At 46.2% G+C, this 21,348-nt stretch overlaps 1 protein-coding gene across 1 annotated transcript in view; it reads left to right on the top strand.

Moving 5' to 3' along the window:
• Nucleotides 1–21,348, top strand: part of LOC137371058 (dynein heavy chain domain-containing protein 1) — a 373,825-nt gene that overhangs the window by 236,043 nt on the left and 116,434 nt on the right. Inside the window, exons 22-26 of the mRNA XM_068032957.1 lie at nucleotides 3,106–3,298; nucleotides 11,745–11,829; nucleotides 12,769–12,886; nucleotides 16,020–16,095; nucleotides 17,248–17,396. Of these exons, the coding sequence (XP_067889058.1) occupies nucleotides 3,106–3,298; nucleotides 11,745–11,829; nucleotides 12,769–12,886; nucleotides 16,020–16,095; nucleotides 17,248–17,396 (621 nt within the window). The remainder of the gene's footprint in view (nucleotides 1–3,105; nucleotides 3,299–11,744; nucleotides 11,830–12,768; nucleotides 12,887–16,019; nucleotides 16,096–17,247; nucleotides 17,397–21,348) is intronic.

The following is a 21,348-nucleotide window of genomic DNA, read 5'->3' on the forward strand; positions in this document are numbered from 1 at the left end:
GATGTGGTCTCACCAATGCCCTGTATAGCTGAAGCATAACCTCCCTACTTTTATATTCAATTCCCCTCACAATAAACGATAACATTCTATTAGCTTGCCTAATTACGTGCTGTACCTGCATACTAACCTTTTGCAATTCATGCACTAGGACACCCAGATCCCTCTGCATCTCAGAGCTCTGCAATCTCTCACCATTTAGATAATATGCTTCTTTTTTATTCTTGCTGCCAAAGTGGACAATTTCACACTTTCCTACATTATACTCCATTTGCCAGGTCTTTATCCACTCACTTAACCTATTTATATCCCTTTGTAGCCCCCTTATGTCTTCTTCACAAGTTACTTTCCTACCTGTCATCAACAAATTTAGTAACCATGCCTTCGGTCCCTTCATCTAAGTCATTTATATAGATTGTAAAAAGTTGAGGCCCTAACACAGATCCCTGTGGCACACCACTCATTGCCAACCAGAAAATGGCCCATTTATGCCTACTCTCTGTTTCCTATTAGCTAGCTAATCTTCTATCCATGCCAATATGTTACCCCCTACACAATGAGCTTTTATTTTCTGCAATAACCTTTGATGTGGCACCTTATCAAATGCCTTCTGGAAATCTAAGTACAATATATCTACCGATTCCCCTTTATCCACAGCACATGTAACTCCTTCAAAGAACTCCAATAAATTGGTTAAACATGATTTCCCTTTCACAAATCCATGTTGACTCTGCCTGATTACTTTGAATTTTTCTAAATGCCCTGCTATAACGTCTTTAATAATAGCTTCTAACATTTTCCCTCAGACAGATGTTAAGCTAACTGGCCTGTAGTTTCCTGCTTTCTGTCTCCCTCCCTTTTTGAATAAAGGAGTTACATTCACTATTTTCCAATCTAATGGAACCTTCCCCGTATCGAGGGAATTTTGGAAAATTAAAACTAACGCATCAACTATTTCACTAGCCACTTCTAGCTATGAGGAGAGGTTGGATAAACTCGGATTGTTTTCACTGGAACGGCGGAGGTGGAGGGGTGACATGATAGAGGTTTACCAAGTTATGAGCGGCATGGACAGAGTGGATAGTCAGAAGCTTTTTCCCAGGGTGGAAGAGTCAGTTACTAGGGGACATAGGTTTAAGGTGAGAGGGGCAAAGTTTAGAGGGGATGTGCGAGGCAAGTTCTTTACACAGAGGGTGGTGAGTGCCTGGAACTTGTTGCCAGGGGAGGTGGTGGAAGCAGGTATGATAGTGACGTTTAAGAGGCATCTTGACAAATACATGAATAGGATGGGAATAGAGGGATACGATCCCCGGAAGTGCAGAAAGTTTTAGTTTAGGCAGGTATCAAGATCGGCACAGGCTTGGAGGGCCGAATGGCTTGTTCCTGTGCTGTACTGTTCTTTGTTCTTTGTTCTTTTAACACCCTAGGATGAAGCCCTATGGGCGGCACAGGGGCGCAGTGGTTAGCACTGCAGCCTCACAGCTCCAGCAACCCAGCTTCAGTTCTGGGTACTGCCTGTGTGGAGTTTGCAAGTTCTCCCTGTGACTGCGTGGGTTTCTACCAGGTGCTCTGGTTTCCTCCCACAGCTGAAGACTTGCAAGTTGATAGGTAAATTGGCCATTGTAAAATTGCCCCTAGTGTAGGTAGGTGGTAGGAGAATGGTGGGGATGTTTAGAGTTCAGTTTGGAGATACAGCACTGAAACAGGCCCTTCGGCCCACCGGGTCTGTGCCGACCATCAACCACCCATTTATACTAATCCTACACTAATTCCATATTCCTACCACATCCCCACTTGTCCCTATATTTCCCTACCACCTACCTATACTAGGGGCAATTTATAATGGCCAATTTACCTATCAACCTGCAAGTCTTTGGCATGTGGGAGGAAACCGGAGCACCCGGAGGAAACCCACGCAGACACAGGGAGAACTTGCAAACTCCACACAGGCAGTACCCAGAATTGAACCCAGGTCGCTGGAGCTGTGAGGCTGCGGTGCTAACCACTGCGCCACTGTGTTAGGGAATATGGGATTAATGTAGGATTAGTATAAATGGGTGGTTGTTGGTCAGCACAGACTGAATGGGCCAAAGGGCCTGTTTCAGTGCTGTATCCCTATAAGTCCATCAGGACCAGGGGTTTTGTCAGCCCACAGCTCCAACAATTTGTTCAGTACCACTTTCTTGGTGATTGTAGTTTTTTGAGTTCCTCCCTCCCTTCCATTTACTGACTTACAGCCAATACTGGGATGTTACTTGTATCCTCAATAGTGAAGACTGATGCAAAATTCATCTGGCATCTCCTTACTATCCATTATTAATTCCCCAGACTCACTTTCTATAAGACCAACACTCACTTTGTTAACTTTTCTTTTTTAATTATCTATAGAAAACCTAACTCTTTGACCCAACTTTTGGTCCTAAGATCTCCTTATATGGCTCAGTGTCAAATTTTTCTGATTTACGCTCCTGTGAAATGTTTTTCTACTTATAGGTACTATATAAATGCAAAGTTTTGCTGTAGTAGAGAGAGTCCCAAGGTGCATCACAGAGAGAAGAAGGGTTAATTGTAGGGAGGAGGTTGGCCAGGTTCCAAGTTAGACCAGCTGAGCACAGGTGGCTTTTGAGATTAGGGAGAGAGAGGCAGAGTGAGGATGGCCAGTCTCTGTGTGGACACTCGGTGACGGAAGACGGCGAATTTTGAAAGGCTCAGGAGGTTTGTCTTGGGTGGGGTACGGGCTCCCTGTGGAAATCCATAGGTCACACTGGGAACAGTGAGCAGCCACCCACCTTCCCCTCCAATGTCCCTCCAGCTCCACCTTTCCACCTTCCCCCTCCAATATCCCTCATCCCCACCTACCCACCTTCCACCCCCCATATTCCTCACCTGAGATTGTGTAGTTTTGTTTGACTGGGCAGTGATTCTTTGAGGCTCTCCCACTTTGCCGGTATAGAACTGACTCTGAAGCTGCTGTAGCCTGGAACAATGAATTGTTTTTTAATTTGTGGCTTTTTTATGATTCTGTGCCTGTTTGTTTCTAGCGGTTGATCATTAACTGAAGATGCTGCAATGTCTGAACCCGAATAATAATGTAACAATTTGTCCCAGTTCCTGGCCCCAGTTTGACCAGTTTGCAAGGCAGGCCCTTGGGGGCAGTGACTACAACATCCACATCCCCTCACATGGACTGGTCTACGATTATTACATCAACCCTGCCACTGGGTATCTGGAGAGTCTCTACAGAGACAACGAGCCAGAAAAGAAAAAAGGGAAGAAGCTGGCTTACATTCTCATTCCCGAGGTAAGTCAGACTGGGGAAAGACGAAAATGGATTAAAATGGATTTGGAAAATAGTTGGCTGGTATAGAACAAGCAGCAGTGTCGGGACAGATATTAGTCAGCAGCCAGCAGTGTAGTGCTTATGGTACTGGTCTAGTGGTCCAGAGGCCTGGACTAGTGATCCAGAGCAGGGATCAGCGACATGTCCATACAGGGACACCAGTGTCATAGAAACATAGAAAATAGGAGCAGGAGTAGGCCATTCAGCCCTTCAAGCCTGCTCCGCCATTCATTATGATCATGGCTGATCATGGGCTGCAGAGGAACTTGGAGTGGGAGGGGGAAGATCCAGTTGTAGTGGTCCACGTAGGTACCAACGATATAGGTAGAATGAGGATAGAGGTTCTGCTGAGGGAATATGAGCAGCTAGGGGTTAAATTAAAAAGCAGAATTAAAAAGGTAATAATCTCCGGATTACTACCTGAGTCACGAGCAAATTGGCACAGGGTCAATAAGATTAAAGAGGTAAATGCGTGGCTGAAAGATTGGTGTGGGAGAAATGGGTTCGAATTCGTTGGACATTGGCACCAGTACTGGGGAAGGAGGGAACTGTTCTGATGGGACGGGCTCCACCTGAATCATGCTGGGACCAGAGTCCTAGCGAATCATATAACTAGGGCTGTAGATAGGTCTTTAAACTAAATAGTGGGAGGGAGGGTTCAGTTACATGGAAAAACAGGGAGTTAAAGGAGAAGGTAGGAGTGCAGGTTAGTGGTGAGGCTGATTGTTACCAAACTGCAAGAAGTTAACAAACTGGTTAAACCAGAAGAGAGAAATAATAAAGGGGTGAATAAAGCATCAGTGCTGAGGGACAGGTTAGGAGGAAGAGCCCAAATAAGAGTTCTATATACAAATGCACGGAGTGTAAGGAATAAACTAGATGAACTGCAGGCACAAATTCAAATGGAAGATTATGATGTGGTGGCCATTGCGGAGACGTGGCTGCAGGATGTTCAGGACTGGGAACTAAATATACCTGGTTATCAAGTTTACAGGAGGGACAGGGAAAATGGCAGAGGGGGTGGAGTAGCCTTACTGATTAGAAATAATATCACCTCATTGGTGAGGGAGGATATAATGAGGGGAAAGCATCCAGAGGAGACCTTATGGGTGGAATTGAGGAACAGAAAAGGATCTAAAACTGTAATAGATGTTGTGTATAGACCCCCTGGTAGCAGTTCTGAAGCGTTAGATTGTATAAATGCACAAATTAGGCAAGTGTGTAACAAAGGCAGAGTAGTATTAATGGGGGATTTTAACTTGCACATAGATTGGGAGAGGCAGACTAGCACCTGTCAGAAAGGTGGTGAATTTCTGGAATGTGTCCAGGATAGTTTCCTACAGCAATATGTCCCAGATGTAACAAGGGGACAGGCAATATTAGATTTAGTTATGAGTAATGAGCCAAATTTAATTAGTAGCCTAACTGTGCGTGAACATTTATCAAATAGTGATCACAACATGATCGAATTCAAGGTAGTGTTTGAAAGTGAAAAGCATGAATCAGCTACTAGAATTTTAGACTTGGGTAAGGCTGACTTTACCGGGCGGGATGAGACAGAGACTGTCCACGGTAAACGAGGTAGATCTGTTAATGGGTCAAACGACTGAAGAACAGTGGAGAATATTTAAAGAAACATTTAATGAAATACAGAGCGAGTATATACCCCTGAGAGGAAAAAGCTCCACTTCACAGAAAAAACAGCCATGGACAACGAAAGAGATTAGGGATAGCATAAAACAAAAAGAAAGGGCTTACAAAAAAGCAAAACGCAGCACAGATCTGGCCTAATGGGATCGATACAAAGACCAGCAAAGGGTCACAAAGCAGCTTATAAGAGCTACTAAAAGAGATTATGAAAGGAAACTTGCAAGGGACATCAAAATCAATAAGAAGAAACGTTATAGTTACATAAAGGGAAAGCAGGTGGTCAAGAACAATGTAGGCTCACTAAAAGCTGGAAATGGAGATATTGTCATTGATAATGGGGAAATGGCAGACATGTTGAACAATTACTTTGTCCCAGTATTTATAGTTGAAAAGGAGGATAACTTGCCGGAAGTCCCGAAAAAATTAATAGCCGATAAGGGGCAGGGACTTAATACAATTAACGTAAGTAAATCATCAGTAACAAAGAAATTAATGGAACTAAAGAGTGAGAAATCCCCAGGACCTGACGGTTTCCATCCCAGGGTGTTAAAGGAAGTAGGGGAGCACATTGTAGATGCCCTAACTTGTAGGCCTAACTAACGCCTTGTAGGGCGGCACAGTGGTTAGCACCGCAGCCTCACAGCTCCAGGGACCCGGGTTCAATTCAGGGTACTGCCTGTGTGGAGTTTGCAAGTTCTCCCTGTGTCTGCGTGGGTTTCCTCCGGGTGCTCCGGTTTCCTCCCACAGGCCAAAAGACTTGCCGGTTGATAGGTAAATTGGCCATTATAAATTGCCCCTAGTACAGGAAGGTGGTAGGGGAATATAGGGACAGGTGGGGATATGGGATTAGTGTAGGATTAGTATAAATGGGTGGTTGATGGTCAGCACAGACTCGGTGGGCCGAAGGGCCTGTTTCAGTGCTGTATCTCTAAACTAACTATAGTCTTTCAGAGTTCCCTAGATTCAGGAGTGGTCCCTCTGGATTGGAAAGTTGCACATGTCACTCCACCTTTTAAGAAGGGTGAAAGGGGGAACCAAGGAATTACAGACCAGTTAGCCTGACATCTGTGGTGGACAAGTTGCTGGAGTCCATAATCAAGGATAGGGTGACTGAACACCTAGAAAAAATTCAGTTAATCAGGGACAGCCAGCATGGATTCATGACGGGAAGGTCATGCCTGACAAATCTCAATGAATTTTTTGAAGAGGTAACTAAGGTAGTGGACAGGGGAATGTCTATGGATGTTATTTATATGGACTTCCAGAAGGCATTTGATAAAGTCCCACATAAGAGACTGTTAACTAAGGTATAAGCCCATGGAGTTGAGGGCAAATTATTGACATGGTTGGAAAGTTGGTTGAGTGGTAGGCGACAGAGAGTGGGGATAATGGGTAAGTACTCCGATTGACAGGATGTAACTAGTGGTGTCCCGCAGGGATCTGTGTTGGGGCCTCAATTATTCACATTATTCATTAACGACTTGGATGATGGCATAGTAAGTCATATATCCAAATTTGCTGATGATACAAAGTTAGGCGGCATTGTAGACAGTCTAGATGATAGCATAAAATTGCAAAGAGATATTGACAGACAAGGTCAGTGGGCAAAACTGTGGCAGATGGATTTCAGTGTGGGCAAGTGTGAGGTTATCCATTTTGGACCAAAAAAGGAGAGAGCAGGGTACTTTGTAAATGGGAAGAGGTTAAGTACAGTGGATGTCCAAAGAGACTTGGGGGTTCAGGTGCATAGATCTTTAAAATGCCACAAGCAAGGGCAAAAAATAATCAAAAAGGCGAATGGAATGCTAGCCTTTATATCTAGAGGATTGGAGTATAAAGACACAGAGGTTATGCTGCAGCTGTACAAAACCCTGGTTAGATCCCACTTGGAGTATTGTGAGCAGTTCTGGGCACCACACCTTAGGAAGGATACATTGGCCTTGGAGGGAGTGCAACGTAGGTTTACAAGAATGATACCTGGACTACAGGGGTAAAGTTACGAGGAGAGATTACACAAATTAGGCCTGTTTTCGCTAGAATTTAGAAGGTTAAGGGGTGATCTGATTGAAGTTTTCAAGATATTAACAGGAAAAGACAGGCTAGATAAAGATAAACTATTTCCACTGGTTGGGAGATTCTAAAACTAGGGGGCATAGTCTAAAAATTAGGACCAGACTGTTCAGGAGAGATGTTAGAACATAGAACAGAACATAGAACATAGAACAGTACAGCACAGTACAGGCCCTTCGGCCCAAGATGTTGTGCCGAACCTTTAACCTACTCTAAGATCAAACTACCTACCTACCTTCATTCTACTATCATCCATGCACCTATCCAAGAGTCGCTTAAATGTCCCTAATGTATCTGCTTCTACTACCACCGCTGGCAGTGCATTCCATGCACCCACCACTCTCTGTGTAAAGAACCTACCTCTGACATCTCCCTGAAACCTTCCTCCAATCACCTTAAAATTATGCCCCCTGGTGATAGCCCTTTCCACCCTAGGAAAAAGTCTCTGGCTATCCACTCTATCTATGTCTCTAATCATCTTTTTCCCCTCTATCAAGTCACCTCTCATCCTTCTTCGCTTCAATGAGAAAAGCCCTAGCTCCCTCAGTCTTTCTTCGTAAGACATGCCCTCCAGTCCAGGCAGCATCCTGGTAAATCTCCTCTGCACCCTCTCTAAAGCTTCTACATCCTTCCGATAATGAGGCGACCAGAACTGAACACAATATTCCAAGTGTGGTCGAACCAGGGCCTTATAGAGCTGCAGCATAACCTCGCGGCTCTTAAACTCAATCCTCCTGTTAATGAAAGCCAACACACCATACGCCTTCTTAACAACCCTATCAACTTGGGTGGCAACTTTGAGCGATCTATGGACATGGACCCCAAGATCCCTCTGTTCCTCCACACTACCAAGAATCCTGTCTTTAAGCCTGTATTTTGCATTCAAATTCGACCTTCCAAAATGAATCACTTCACACTTTTCCAGGTTGAACTCCATCTGCCACTTCTCAGCCCAGCTCTGCATCCTGTCAATGTCCCATTGCAACCTACAACAGCCTTCCACACGATCCACAACTCCAGCAATCTTCGTGTCATCGGCAAACTTGCTAACCCAGCCTTCCACTTCCTCATCCAAGTCATTTATAAAAATCACAAAGAGCAGAGGTCCCAGATCAGATCCCTGCGGAACACCACTGGTCACCGAGCTCCATGCTGAATACTTTCCATCTACTACCACCCTCTGTCTTCTATGGGCCAGCCAATTTTGTATCCAGACAGCCAAAGTTCCCTGTATCCCATGCCTCCTTACTTTCTGAATGAGCCTACCATGGGGAACCTTATCAAACGCCTTGCTAAAATCCATATACACCACATCCACTGCTCTTCCTTCATCAATGTGTTTTGTCACATCTTCAAAGAATTCAATAAGGCTTGTGAGGCATGACCTGCCCCTCACAAAGCCATGCTGACTGTCTCTAATCAAACTATGCTTTTCCAAATAATCATAAATCCTGTCTCCCAGAATCCTCTCCAATAATTTGCCCACTACCGACAAGACTGATTGGTCTATAATTCCCAGGGTTATCCCTATTCCCTTTCTTGAACAAGGGAATAACATTTGCCACCCTCCAATCATCCGGTACTACTCCAGTGGACAGTGAGGATGCAAAGATCATCGCCAAAGGCGTGGCAATCTCTTCCCTCGCTTCCCGTAATATCTTTGGGTATATCCCGTCTGGCCCCAGGGACTTATCTGTCCTCATATCATTCAAAATTTCCAGCACATCCTCCCTCTTAACCTCAACCTGTTCGAGCATATCAGCCTGTTCCACGCTGCCCTCACAAACGACCAGGTCCCTCTCACTAGTGAATACTGAAGCAAAGTATTCATTTAGGACCTCCCCTACCTCCTGCGACTCCAGGCACAGGTTCCCTCCACTATCCCTGATCGGCCCTACCCTCACTCTTGTTCCTCACATAAGTGCAGAATGCCTTGGAATTTTCCTTAATCCTACCCGCCAAGACTTTTTCATGTCCCCTTCTAGCTCTCCTAAGTCCATTCTTCAGTTCCTTCCTGGCTACCTTGTAACCCTCTAGAGCCCTGTCTGATCCTTGCTTCCTCAACCTTAAGTAAGCTTCCTCCTTCCTCTTGACTAGCTGTTCCACATCTCTTGTCATCCAAGGTTCCTTCACACTACCATCCCTTCCTTGCCTCGTCGAGACAAACCTATCCAGCATTCGCAGCAAGTGCTCCCTAAACAACCTCCACATTTCTGTCGTGCGTTTCCCTGAGAACATCTGTTCCCAATTAATGCTCCCCAGTTCCTGCCTAATAGCATTGTAATTCCCCCTCCCCCAATTAAATATTTTCCCTTCCCGTCTGCTCCTGTCCCTCTCCATGACTATAGTAAAGGTCAGGGAGTTGTGATCACTATCACCGAAATGCTCTCCCACCGAGAGATCTGCCACCTGGCCTGGTTTGTTGCCAAGCACCAAGTCCAACATAGCCTCCCCTCTAGTCGGCCTATCTACATATTGAGTCAGGAAACCTTCCTGGACACACCTGACAAAAACTGCTCCACCCAAACTATTTGCACTAAGGAGGTTCCAGTCAATATTAGGGAAGTTGAAGTCACCCATGACAACAACCCTGTTACTTCTGCACCTTTCCAAAATCTGCCTCCCAATCTGTTCCTCCGTGTCTCTGTTGCTATTGGGGTTCTATAGAAAACTCCCAATAAAGTGACTGCTCCTTTCCTGTTTCTGACTTCCACCCATAATGACTCAGTAGACAAACCCTCCTCGACGACCTCCCTTTCTGCAGCTGTGATACTATCCCTGATTAGCAATGCCACTCCCCCACCTCTTTTACCTCCCTCCCTATTCCTTTTGAAACATCTAAACCCCGGAACATCCAACATCCATTCCTGCCCCTGTGATATCCACGTCTCCGTAATGGCCACAACATCGTAGCTCCAAGTACTGATCCATGCTCTAAGTTCATCACCCTTATTCCTGACACTTCTTGCGTTAAAATAGACACACTTCAACCCATCATACTGGCTGCAACTTTGCCCTGTCAATTGTCTAACCTTCCTCACAGACTCTCTGCACTCTGTATCTGCCTGTTCAACAGCTACCCCATCCACTGATCCGTAGCTCCGGTTCCCATCCCCCTGCCAAACTAGTTTAAACCCTCCCGAAGAGCTCTAGCAAACCTCCCGCCCAGGATATTGGTGCCCCTCCAGTTCAGATGCAACCCGTCCCTCTTGTACAGGTCCCACCTTCCCCAGAAGGTATCCCAATGATCCACATATCTGAAGCCCTCCCTCCTACACCAGCTCTGTAGCCACGTGTTCAGCTGCACTCGCTCCCTGTTTCTAGCCTCACTCGCACATGGCACCGGTATCAATCCTGAGATTACTACTCTGCTCGTCCTACCTTTTAGCTTCCAACCTAACTCCCTGTATTCACTTTTCAGGTCCTCATCCCTTTTCCTAGCTATGTCATTGGTACCGATATGTACCACGACCTCTGGCTGCTCCCCCTCCCCCTTAAGAATCCTGTGGACTCGATCCGAGACATCCCTGACCCTGGCACCCGGGAGGCAACATACCATCCGGGAGTCTCGTTCGCGACCACAGAATCTCCTGTCTGTTCCTCTAACCATTGAATCTCCTATCACTATCACTCTCCTATTCTCCCTCCTTCCCTTCTGAGCCACAGAGCCAGGCTCAGTGCCAGAGTCCTGGCCGCTGTGGCTTTCCCCTGGTAGGTCGTTCCCCCCAACCGTATCCAAAACGGTATACTTATTATTGAGGGGAACGGTCACAGGGGATCCCTGCACTGTGCGCCTGTTCCCTTTCCCTCCCCTGACGGTCACCCAGCTACCTTTATCCTGTAACTTAGGCATCACTACTTCCCTATAACTGCTCGCTATCACCCCCTCAGCCGCCTGAATGATCCGAAGTTCATCCAGCTCCAGCTCCAGTTCCCTAACGCGGTCTGCGAGGAGCTGGAGTTGGGTGCACTTCTCACAAGTGAAGTCAGCAGGGACACAAGTGGTGACCCTTACCTCCCACATCCTGCAAGAGGGGCATGCAACTGCCCTAGCTTCCATCCCCTCCGCACTAAATTGACAACAGAGATTTAAAAAAATAAAATAAAGGAAAACCATACCTTACCAAACCCTCCACACAAGAGTCCTTTTTTTTTGGTTGGAGGAGGAGGATGGGTGGTTCTACCCATATGGCCTCGCTGGACGTTCCCCCCAGGATATCCTCTCTAAGTACTGCTGTGATGTCCTCCCTAATCAATAATGCAACTCCCCCTCCTCTCTTACCTCCACCTCTGTCACGCCGGAAGCATCGGTACCCCGGAACATTGAGCTGCCAGTCCTGCCCATCCCTCAACCACGTTTCCGTAATAGCTATAATATCACAATCCCATGTACCGATCCATGCTCTGAGTTCATCTGCCTTACCTGTAAGGTTTCTTGCATTAAAGTAAATGCAGTTTAGCCTATCAGACCTTCCACGCTCACTGTCCTTCCCCTGCCCAGCCTGACTACTGGACTTGCTTGCTTTAACCTCTACATTTGCCGCAACTATCTCATCGGAAAGACTACTACTTTGGGTCCCACCCCACTGCAAGACTAGTTTAAAGCCTCCCGAGTAATACTAGCAAACCTCCCCACAAGTATATTGATCCCCTTCCAGTTTAGATGCAACCTGTCCTTCTTGTACAGGTCACCTCTGCACCAGAGGAGATCCCAATGAACCAGTATCTGAAGCCCTCCCACCTACACCAGCTCTTCAGCCACGCATTCATTTGCCTAATCCTCCTATTCCTACCCTCACTAGCACGTGGCACAGGGAGTAATCCTGAGATTACAACCCTAGAGGTCCTGCTTTTTAACCTTCTGCCTAACTCCCTATATTCACTTTGCAGGACCTCATCTTTCTCCGTGCCTATGTCGTTAGTATCAATATGGACCACGACTTCCGGCTGCTCACCCTCCCCTTTCAGAATGTCCTGCAGCCGCTCCGAGACATCCTTGATCCTAGCACCAGGGAGGCAACATACCATCCTGGAGTCATGTTTGTGGCCACAGAAATGCCTATCTGCACCCCTTACGATAGAATCCCCTATCACTATAGCTCTTCCACCCCTTTTCCTCCCCTGCTGTGCAGCAGAGCCCTACGTGGTTGGCTGTTGCTGCTTTCCCCTGGGAGGTCCTCCCCCCCCAACAGTAGCCAAAGCGGTATATCTGTTTGAGAGGGGGATGGCCACAGGGGACTCCTGCACTACCTGCCTGTGCCTACTACTCCGTCTGGTGGTCACCCATCCCTTTTCTGCCTGTGCAGCCATTACCTGCGGTGTGACCACCTCACTAAACGTGCTATCCACGACGTCCTCAGCATCGCAGATGCTCCACAGTGAATCCACCCACAGCTCCAGCTCCGTAATGCGGGTAGTCAGAAGCTGCAGTTGGATACACTTCCTGCACACATGGTTGTCAGGGACACCGGAAGCATCCATGATTTCCCACAAAGTGCAGGAGGAGCGTATCACGGGGCTGAGCTCCCTGCCATCACTTACTCTTAGGTTAATTAGTTACTCCCTTAATTAAAAAATACTAATTACACTAGGGACCTTGTTCTACACACTCCAATCTAAAGTCCTTAAAAATAAAACACTTTAGTAGTACTCACCTTATCACCAGAGGTTTTTTTTTCAACAAAAAAAAACTTTCCCCTTATTTTTTTAAGATATTCTAACAGCTGCTACTCACCAAGCAATCACCTTGCAGCTCGCCTCTGACGTCACTATTGGCTTTTTCTTTCAAAACTCCGGCGTGCTGGAAGAGCTCCTCTCCGCTCCCAGAAGGTAAGAGACTGGGCCTCGATCCTCGGGGTCGATTTATAGGCTCTGCTCTCGGCGCTCTCCCCACAGGTCCGCTCCTCTCCGCTCCGCTCTGCTCCTGGAAGGTATGAGAGTCCTGTTAGAATTTTATAGGTTTCTATGAGATTGTCCCTCACTCTTCTGAACTCCAGCGAATATAATCGTAACCGACTCAATCTCTCCTCATACGTCAGACCCACCATCCCAGGAATCAGTCTGGTAAACCTTTGCTGCACTCCCTCTATAGTAAGAACATCCTTCCTCAGATAAGGAGACCAAAACTGCACACAATATTCCAGGTGTGGCCTCACCAAAGCCCTGTATAATTGCAGCAAGACATCCCTGCTACTGTACTCGAATCCTCTCGCTATGAAGGCCAACATACCATTTGCTATTTTTATCACCTGTTGCACCTGCATGCTTACCTTCAGTGACTGGTGTACGAGAACACCCAGGTCTTGCTGCATATTCCCCTCTCTCAGTTTATAGCCGTTCAGATAATAATCTGCCTTCCTGTTTTTGCTACCAAAGTGGATAACCTCACATTTATCCACATTATACTGCATCTACCATGCATTTGCCCACTCACTCAACTTGTCCAAATCACCCTGAAGCCTCTCTGCATCCTCCTCACAACTTACCCTCCCACCCGGTTTTGTGTCATCTGCAAATTTGGAGATATGACATTTAGTTCCCTCATCTAAATCATTAATGTATATTGTGAATAGCTGGGGTCCTAGCACCGATCCCTGCGGTACCCGACTAGTCACTGCCTGCCATTCGGAAAAAGACACGTTTATTCTTTCTCTTTGTTTCCTGTTTGCCAACCAATTTTCTATCCATCTCAATACACTATCCCCAATCCCATGCGCTTTAATTTTACATGTGTGTCCATGGTAAACAATTTTGGGGTCTGTGACTGGTAATTTCAGGGTTGAGAAATTTCCTATTGGCTTCTATGGAGCAGTTTTTTAAAAAAACGCAAGTGTCAATTCCACAGCTGACAGGTGCTGAAGCAGAGACAATGTTTTCTGAACTTCGGACCTCTTCGAGGTTTTCCGGCACATTCCGATTTTTTTTTAAAGTCCGCCAGAAAACCACAAAGCTGTCCAGAGTTTAGTTTCGTTTAGTTTCGAGATACAGCACTGAAACAGGCCCTTCGGCCCACCGAGTCTGTGCTGACCATCAACCACCCATTTATACTAATCCTACACTAATTCCATATTCCTACCACATCCCCACCTGTCCCTATATTTCCCTACCACCTACCTATACTAGGGGCAATTTATAATGGCCAATTTACCTATCAACCTGCAAGTCTTTGGCATGTGGGAGGAAACCGGAGCACCCGGAGGAAACCCACGCAGACACAGGGAGAACTTGCAAACTCCACACAGGCAGTACCCAGAATTGAACCCGGGTCGCTGGAGCTGTGAGGCTGCGGTGCTAACCACTGCGCCACTGTGCCACCCTGCGCCATAGTTCAGAAGCGCTGTTCCCGTTCACAGCAATGGTCAGATAGAAAGCAAGAAGGGGAGAGAGAGAGAGTGGGGGGTGGATGAAAGAGAGTGTGGGGAGAGTGTGGGGGGGAGAGTGAGAGAAGTGAGGGCAGAGTGAGTGTGGGAGAGAGAGAGTGAGGGGAGATAGAACGGAGAGAGAGAGAGAGTTGGGGGGAGAGATTGCGGGGAGAGAGTGTGGGGGGGGTGGAGAGAGAAAGAGAGACTGGGAAGGTGAGAGAAGGGGGACCGAGAGAAAGAGAGAAATTGGGGGGGACAGAGAGAGGGGGAGCAGGGGGCAGAGAGAGAGAGAGGTGGAGGGACAGAGAGAAAGGTGGGGACACGGAGAGAGAGAGGCGGGGGGGACAGAGAGAAAGGATAAAGAGAGCCGGGACGACACAGAGAGGGGGATATAACACAGGATGGGGGCGGGCAGCAACACAGAGAGGGAAGGGAGAACACATGGGGCAAACAATACAGAGGGGGGACAACACAGAGGGTGGGGGAGGGATACACACACAGAGATAGATAGACAGACACAGTGAGAGAGAGAGGAGGGAGAGGTGGGAGAGAGAGCAATCAAGATCACTCCTGACAGATGGACATCTATCCAGAATATTCTGCATTGCTACACAAATGTGCGGGCAGACATTGGCTACTTGTGCAAGCAAAAAAATGCCAGGTATCTCATTAAATCAGTGTCCAACATAGTGATAAGAAAGTAAGTCAATAAATTAATCTTCTCGTTTAAAGCTTCTTCACAAAAATGCACATTTGTTGCTTTAAGATTAATAATAAGATCAATTTTCAATGCCTTTATCTTTCTGAAATTGTCTCACCTATGTAAGACAAAAATTGTAATGTGGCACCTCACCCAAAATGTTGGACACCCCTGCTCCAAGCCTTTAACCTTGTGTTTTAAAATAACTTAGCAGCTAGGTTATTTTAAAACACAAGGTTAAAGACTTATGTTATGTAAACTCATTTTGAAATGGCAAAAATCATTTAGGGAATGTCTCAATTTTTATGCTTTGGCACGCATTACTTTCATTTGAGACATAAGCTCAGTGACATGTTGAAAGTTACTGTACTTTAATTTCTATATAAATGTCACAATTCCGCTGCTATCCATTTGGAATCACATTGTTCCAGAACATACAGGCAAGAAAATCCAAGGAATCTCCAGAAGTCAGCACTGTAAGTTCCTCATGAATACAAGAGTACGGCATTTTGGGGCCGAGTGATATTAGTGAAAACAGGATGCTGCTGACCCATATACAATAATTAGTAAATACAATGTAATGGATAGCTTTAATAAACCTGAATCTATGATGAACTTTCTATGATCCCCTAATAAAATCCATGCTGCAGTTGCAGTTTTAAAAACTGTTGTTTCTATATTTTAGAATCCCAGGACCTAGTTTAACAGCCTATCAGGATGAATAAACTAGTCTTGGCTACCTACCGTTAATCTCCAACCCTTCCTGTCCCACTCTACATTTCTGTTTTACATGAGTCTTCATTTGGAATCACATTGTTCCAGAACTTGTATAAAGGGGGAAACAGCCTACCTGCTCCATCCTATAAAATTCTCCTGATTTTGTTGGCTGCCCTGTCTTCAGATACATATTACAAGCAGGTGGAGAAGTTGCACAAACATTGACCATCATGGTTAAATTGCCTTGTGACAACAGCAGTGTGAGAAATGGTGCGTCTTCCTATTGCTGATTTTTCCTACTGCCTCACCTCAATAACCACAATAACAATCCTCTCCTTGAGTTTTATGGTTTTTTGGATGAATTTACACTCCTGACACAGTGTGAATCCACAGAGGTCATCCGAAAAGGTCCATCTACGATCCCGTGACATGATGTAGCTAGCTCTATTCTGTCAACAGAAGTAATTCGCATTGGCATTGCATACTATTTTGCTTGCTAGCTAGCTAATATAGTTGTGCTGCTCTCCATTGATGTTTGTATTCTTAGATACTTTATTTATAGAGAGAAATGTGTTTTAAATCGGACCGTGTTTTGATGGCATTATATTGGCTATATACTTTATCGGCCAGGATTTTACACGCCCCCCCCCCCCCCACAACGAGCAGGCTGGTGGTGATGGGGGGGGCATATAATTGAGTGGGAGGCGGGGATGCCGTTCCCGACCCCCTCCCGTATCTGCTACAGTTTTATGCGGGGCGGTGGCGAGAAATCACCCGCCTGCCCTGGCCAATCAAGACCCTTAAGTGGCCAATTAACTGCCACTTAAGGGCCTCCTCCCGCCATGGGTATTTTACCCTTGGCGGCTGGACAGCAAAGGCGCCAAGAAAATCAGGTGGCCTTCTCGCAGGCGTTGGGGGGGGGGCCCTCCTGATTGGGCACCTGTGCTCCATGGAGGGCTGCCCCTGAAGCCCCAACTGCCCCCAACACACAACACTCCCCCCACCCAACTAACCGAGCCCCCTTGCCTTGCCGGGGCCCGGCCAGTTGTCCCCGACGAGGCCCTAAATGCTTACGCGAGTTCCAGTGCTGTCCTTTCTGTTGCCTCCGATGGCTCGGTGTAGTCCCAGCAGTGTCCACCGCCCCTGGTGGCACTGCTGGGACTAAGAATTGCCAGCCCACTGATTGGTTGGCAGCTTCATTAGGCGGACTTCCTGCCTCAAGGAGGTGGCAGACCGCCCAAGATCAATTAAAGGCCTGAGGAACAAAAAATCTCAGCCTGTGTCCCCAGACCTCCTGCCCAGCATAAAGTTCCGGCTTTTATATTGAGGTTAATTGCTCCATGTCCATGGTTGAGTCAATAATTTTGTCAGATGTCTGTGGTGCAACATGTTGGTACCTATCCCTGATCCAGAGGCCTGGACTAGTGATCCAAGGGCCTGGACTAGTGATCCAAGGGCCTGGACTAGTGATCCAGAGGCCTGGACTAGTGATCCAAGGGCCTGGACTACTGATCCAGAGGCCTGGACTAGTGATCCAAGGGCCTGGACTAGTGATCCAGAGGTCTGGAACTAGTTATCCAGAATAAAACGCTGGTGTCAATAATAGTGACCATGAAACAATCTGCTATCCTTACCCAGTCTAGGCCTATATGTGACTCCAGGTTCACACCAACATGGTTGACACTTAAATAAAAGCAAAATACTGCAGTTCTGATGAAAGGTCATTGACCTGAAACATTAACTCTGCTTCTCTCTCCACAGATGCTGCCAGACCTGCTGAGTATTTCCAACATTTCTTGTTTTTAGTTATTATTTATGGTTGAAACTTACCTGTCCTCTGAAGTGGCTGAGCAAGCCATTTTATTACAAGTCACTTAAGTGGCTAGAAAGAATAATAACCAGCATAAAACTAATATCCCCTTTCTCAATGATGGGGGAGCCCAACATGTCAGTGCAAAAGACAAGGCTAAAACATTTGTAACCATTATCAGCCAGAAGTGCCGAGTGGAATATTCCATCTCGTCCTCCTCCTGATGTCCCCAGCATCACCAATGCCAGTCTTCAGCTAATCCTATTCACTGGAAACAGCAAAGGCTATGGGTCCTGACAACATCCTGGCTGTAGTACTAAAGACTTATGCTCCAGAACTAGCTGCACCCCTAGCCAAGCTGTTCCAGTACAGCTACAACACTGACATCCACCCGATGATGTGGAAAATTTCCCAGGTATGTCCTGGCCACGAAAAGCAGCACTGTGGGTATACCTACCCCACATGGGCTGCAGTGGTTCAAGAAGGCAGCTCACCACCGCCATCTCAAGGACAATTAGGGATGGGCTATAAATGCTGGCCTAGCTAATGATGCCCACATCCCACGAATGAATAAAAGAAAATCCAACCCGGCCAATTACAGCTCCATCAGTCTGCTCTTGATTATCAGCAAAGTGATGGAAGGTGTCGTCGACAGTGCTATCAAGCGGCACTTACTCAGCAATAACCTGTTTACTGACACTCAGTTTGGGTTCTGCGAAGACCACTCGGTCCCTGACCTCATTACAGCCTTTGTCCAAACATGGACAAAAGAGCAGAACTCAAGAGGTGAGGTGAGAGTGACGACACAACATCAAGGCAGCATTTGACCAAGTATGGCATCAAGGAGCCCTCGCAAATCTGGAGTCAATAGGAATCAGGGGGAAACCTCTCCTCTGGTTGGAGTCATACCTAGCACAAAGGAAGATGGTTGTGGTTGTTGGAGGTCAATCATCTCAGTCCCAGGACATCACTACAGGGTAGTGTCCTAGACCCAACCATCTTCAGCTGCTTCATCAATGACCTTCCCTCCATTATAAGGTCCAAGTGGGGATGTTCGTTGATGATTGCACAATATTAAGCACCATTCACAAGTCCTCACATACTGTGTCCAGCTGCAACAAGACCTGGACAACATCCAGGCTTGGGCTTGTAAGTGGCAAGTAACACTGATGCTACACAAGTGCCAGGCAATGGCCATCTCCAACAAGAGAGAATCTAACCACACCTTCACCACTTGGACTGCAGCAGTTCAAGGAAAAGGCCCACCATCACCTTCTCAAGGCAACTAGGGCTGGGCAAAAAATGTTGGCCTTGCCAGTGATGTCCACACCCCAAGAAGTAATTTTCAAAATAATCCCCCTGCTCCACTTCATCCCCAGACCTCTGCATCAATCCCAGACTAATCCCATTGCCCAATGCTCTCCCCAAACCCCTGTATCAATCTCAAACTAATCCCACTGCCCGGTGCTCTCCCCATATCTCTGTGTCAATCCCAAATGAATCCCACTACCCTGCTGTCTCCCCATAGCCAGGGATGGAGCCTGGGGTCTTGCAGTTCTGTGGTCTCAGTGTCACATGGGGAACCCTGAGGCCTTCCTACTCTTTGGTAACAGATGGCAGTGCGTTTACCCACTGACAGGGGAGGCCATGCAAGTGACGGGTGATTGGAAATAATGCAGAGAAGGTGCTGAGCGAGAAATATATTTAAATAGAATTACGTTATTCAGAGGAAATTTGAAACTTGCCAGATGGAGGGCTACTTTGCAACATTCTTGATGCTTTTTTAGGAAGGACATACTGTGATCTGATGTGTGAAATAATCATTGCACTGTAGTAATACATAATGACAGTGAGGAATCTCAGTAAAACCAGCTCTGAGAATTGTCAGTCTTTTCCCTGGAGAGACAGTGTGTAGTACAAACTCTCTATTAATCATCAGTTTAGAAATTTCATTCAGAGAGAAGGCAGGATGCAGAGAGAAATGTCAGTCACTCTGGCAAATCAACACGAATGCAATGGTTGTTGTTACTCGGCATCAGCCTGGCTGAATGACAGTATCAGCACTGAGTGAGGGATTGTCAACAAGTAACAAAGCTTGCATTTATATAACGCCTTTTACACAGTACAGACTCCCACTTAACTAGACTGTTATCAGATAAAAGTTTACACCAAATCACAAAAGGAGATATCAGGTCAGGTGATCAAAACCATGGTCAAAGAAGTGGGTTTTAAGGAGCGTCTTAGAACCATAGACAAATTACGGCACAACAGGAGGCCATTCAGCCCATCATGTCTGCACCATCTGATAAAACTAGCCTTACAGTGGGAGAGAGAGAGGTGGAGAGGTTTAGGGGGGGAATTCCAGAGCTTAGGGGCCAGGCTGCTGAAGGCAAGGCCACCAATGGTGGAACGATTAAAATTGGGATGCTTAAGAGGCCAGAATTAGAGGAATGCAGAGATGTCTGAGGGTTTTAGGACTGGAGGAGATTACAGAGAGAGAGGGAGGGAGCAAGGCTATGGAGGGATTTGAAAATAAGAATGAGAATTTTAAATTCGAGGCATTGCAGGACCGGGAGCCAGTATAGGTCAGCGAGCACAGGGGTGATGGTGCGAGTTAGAAAACAGGCAGCATAGTTTTAGATGAGCTGAAGTTTGTAGATGGGAGGTGGGAGACTGGCCAGGAGAGCTGAATCGTAAAGTCGTGAGGCAACAAAAGCACGGCAAAGAGTTTCAGCAGCAAATAATCTGAGGTTGAGGCAGAGCTGGGCGATGTTACAGAGGTGGAAGTAGGTGGTCTAACTGATGGAGCAGATTTGTGGTCAGAAGCTCAGCTCAGGGTCAAATATGACTCCAAGCTTGTGAACGGGTGGCTTGTGGCTCATTTGACACATCTGCCAATGCAAACTCAGAACCAGTTCATCCCTCTGCAGCAGATCTAGCAATCCAGGAGCCGGGTCAACAGGTCCACACTCCTCTAGGGAACTACTGATCAATAACCAGCCTCCGGGTTCACTGACCATTCTGTTACAACCAAAGCAGGAGTAATGCACTGTTAATTCAGTCCCACTACTCCACAGATCACAGCATATTAGTAAAGTTTCCCACCTACCAGAAAAATAATAGCCAAATTAATCACTTTATTTATCCCCAGAATAAAGCACGCCATACCAGGTTTCTTTAAACAATAACAAAATTAACTACTTATTAATAAACCAAGTTTAAACAATAATAAGATGAATCTATATGTCTGAAAATATTTTATAACTCCTTAATCTTCCTAACCCTCATGCACACACATACATTCAATTGCCAACAGTTAACCAGGGAAAATGGTTATATTGATTTTATGACAGTTTCTTAGGGATAATAAAATAACTGGGTTGTAACTTTTGGTAGTATTTTTCCTGGATCAGTGAGGTGTCCCAGAGTCAAATAGTTAGATGCCACTCGATGTCTCTCTAGGTGAAATTAATGAACAGTCTATGGTGGATAGGCATTCAAGGTAGTTCGTCTGTAGCATGCATCACAAAGATCTTACAGCAACAGGTTGTAGCAACAGGTCTATTTAAATTTTAAAGTAGCAGTCTAACAGTAGAAACTTCCTTGAGATTTCAGGAACTTCCAAAAATACAAATGGCCACAGGACTCACTTTTGAGTCAGAGATTTCCCAAGTTTGGAGACAATAGGAAATTTTGCTACCTT

The sequence above is a fragment of the Heterodontus francisci genome, chromosome 6, assembly GCF_036365525.1.
Source record: "Heterodontus francisci isolate sHetFra1 chromosome 6, sHetFra1.hap1, whole genome shotgun sequence".
Lineage (NCBI taxonomy): Eukaryota > Metazoa > Chordata > Chondrichthyes > Heterodontiformes > Heterodontidae > Heterodontus > Heterodontus francisci.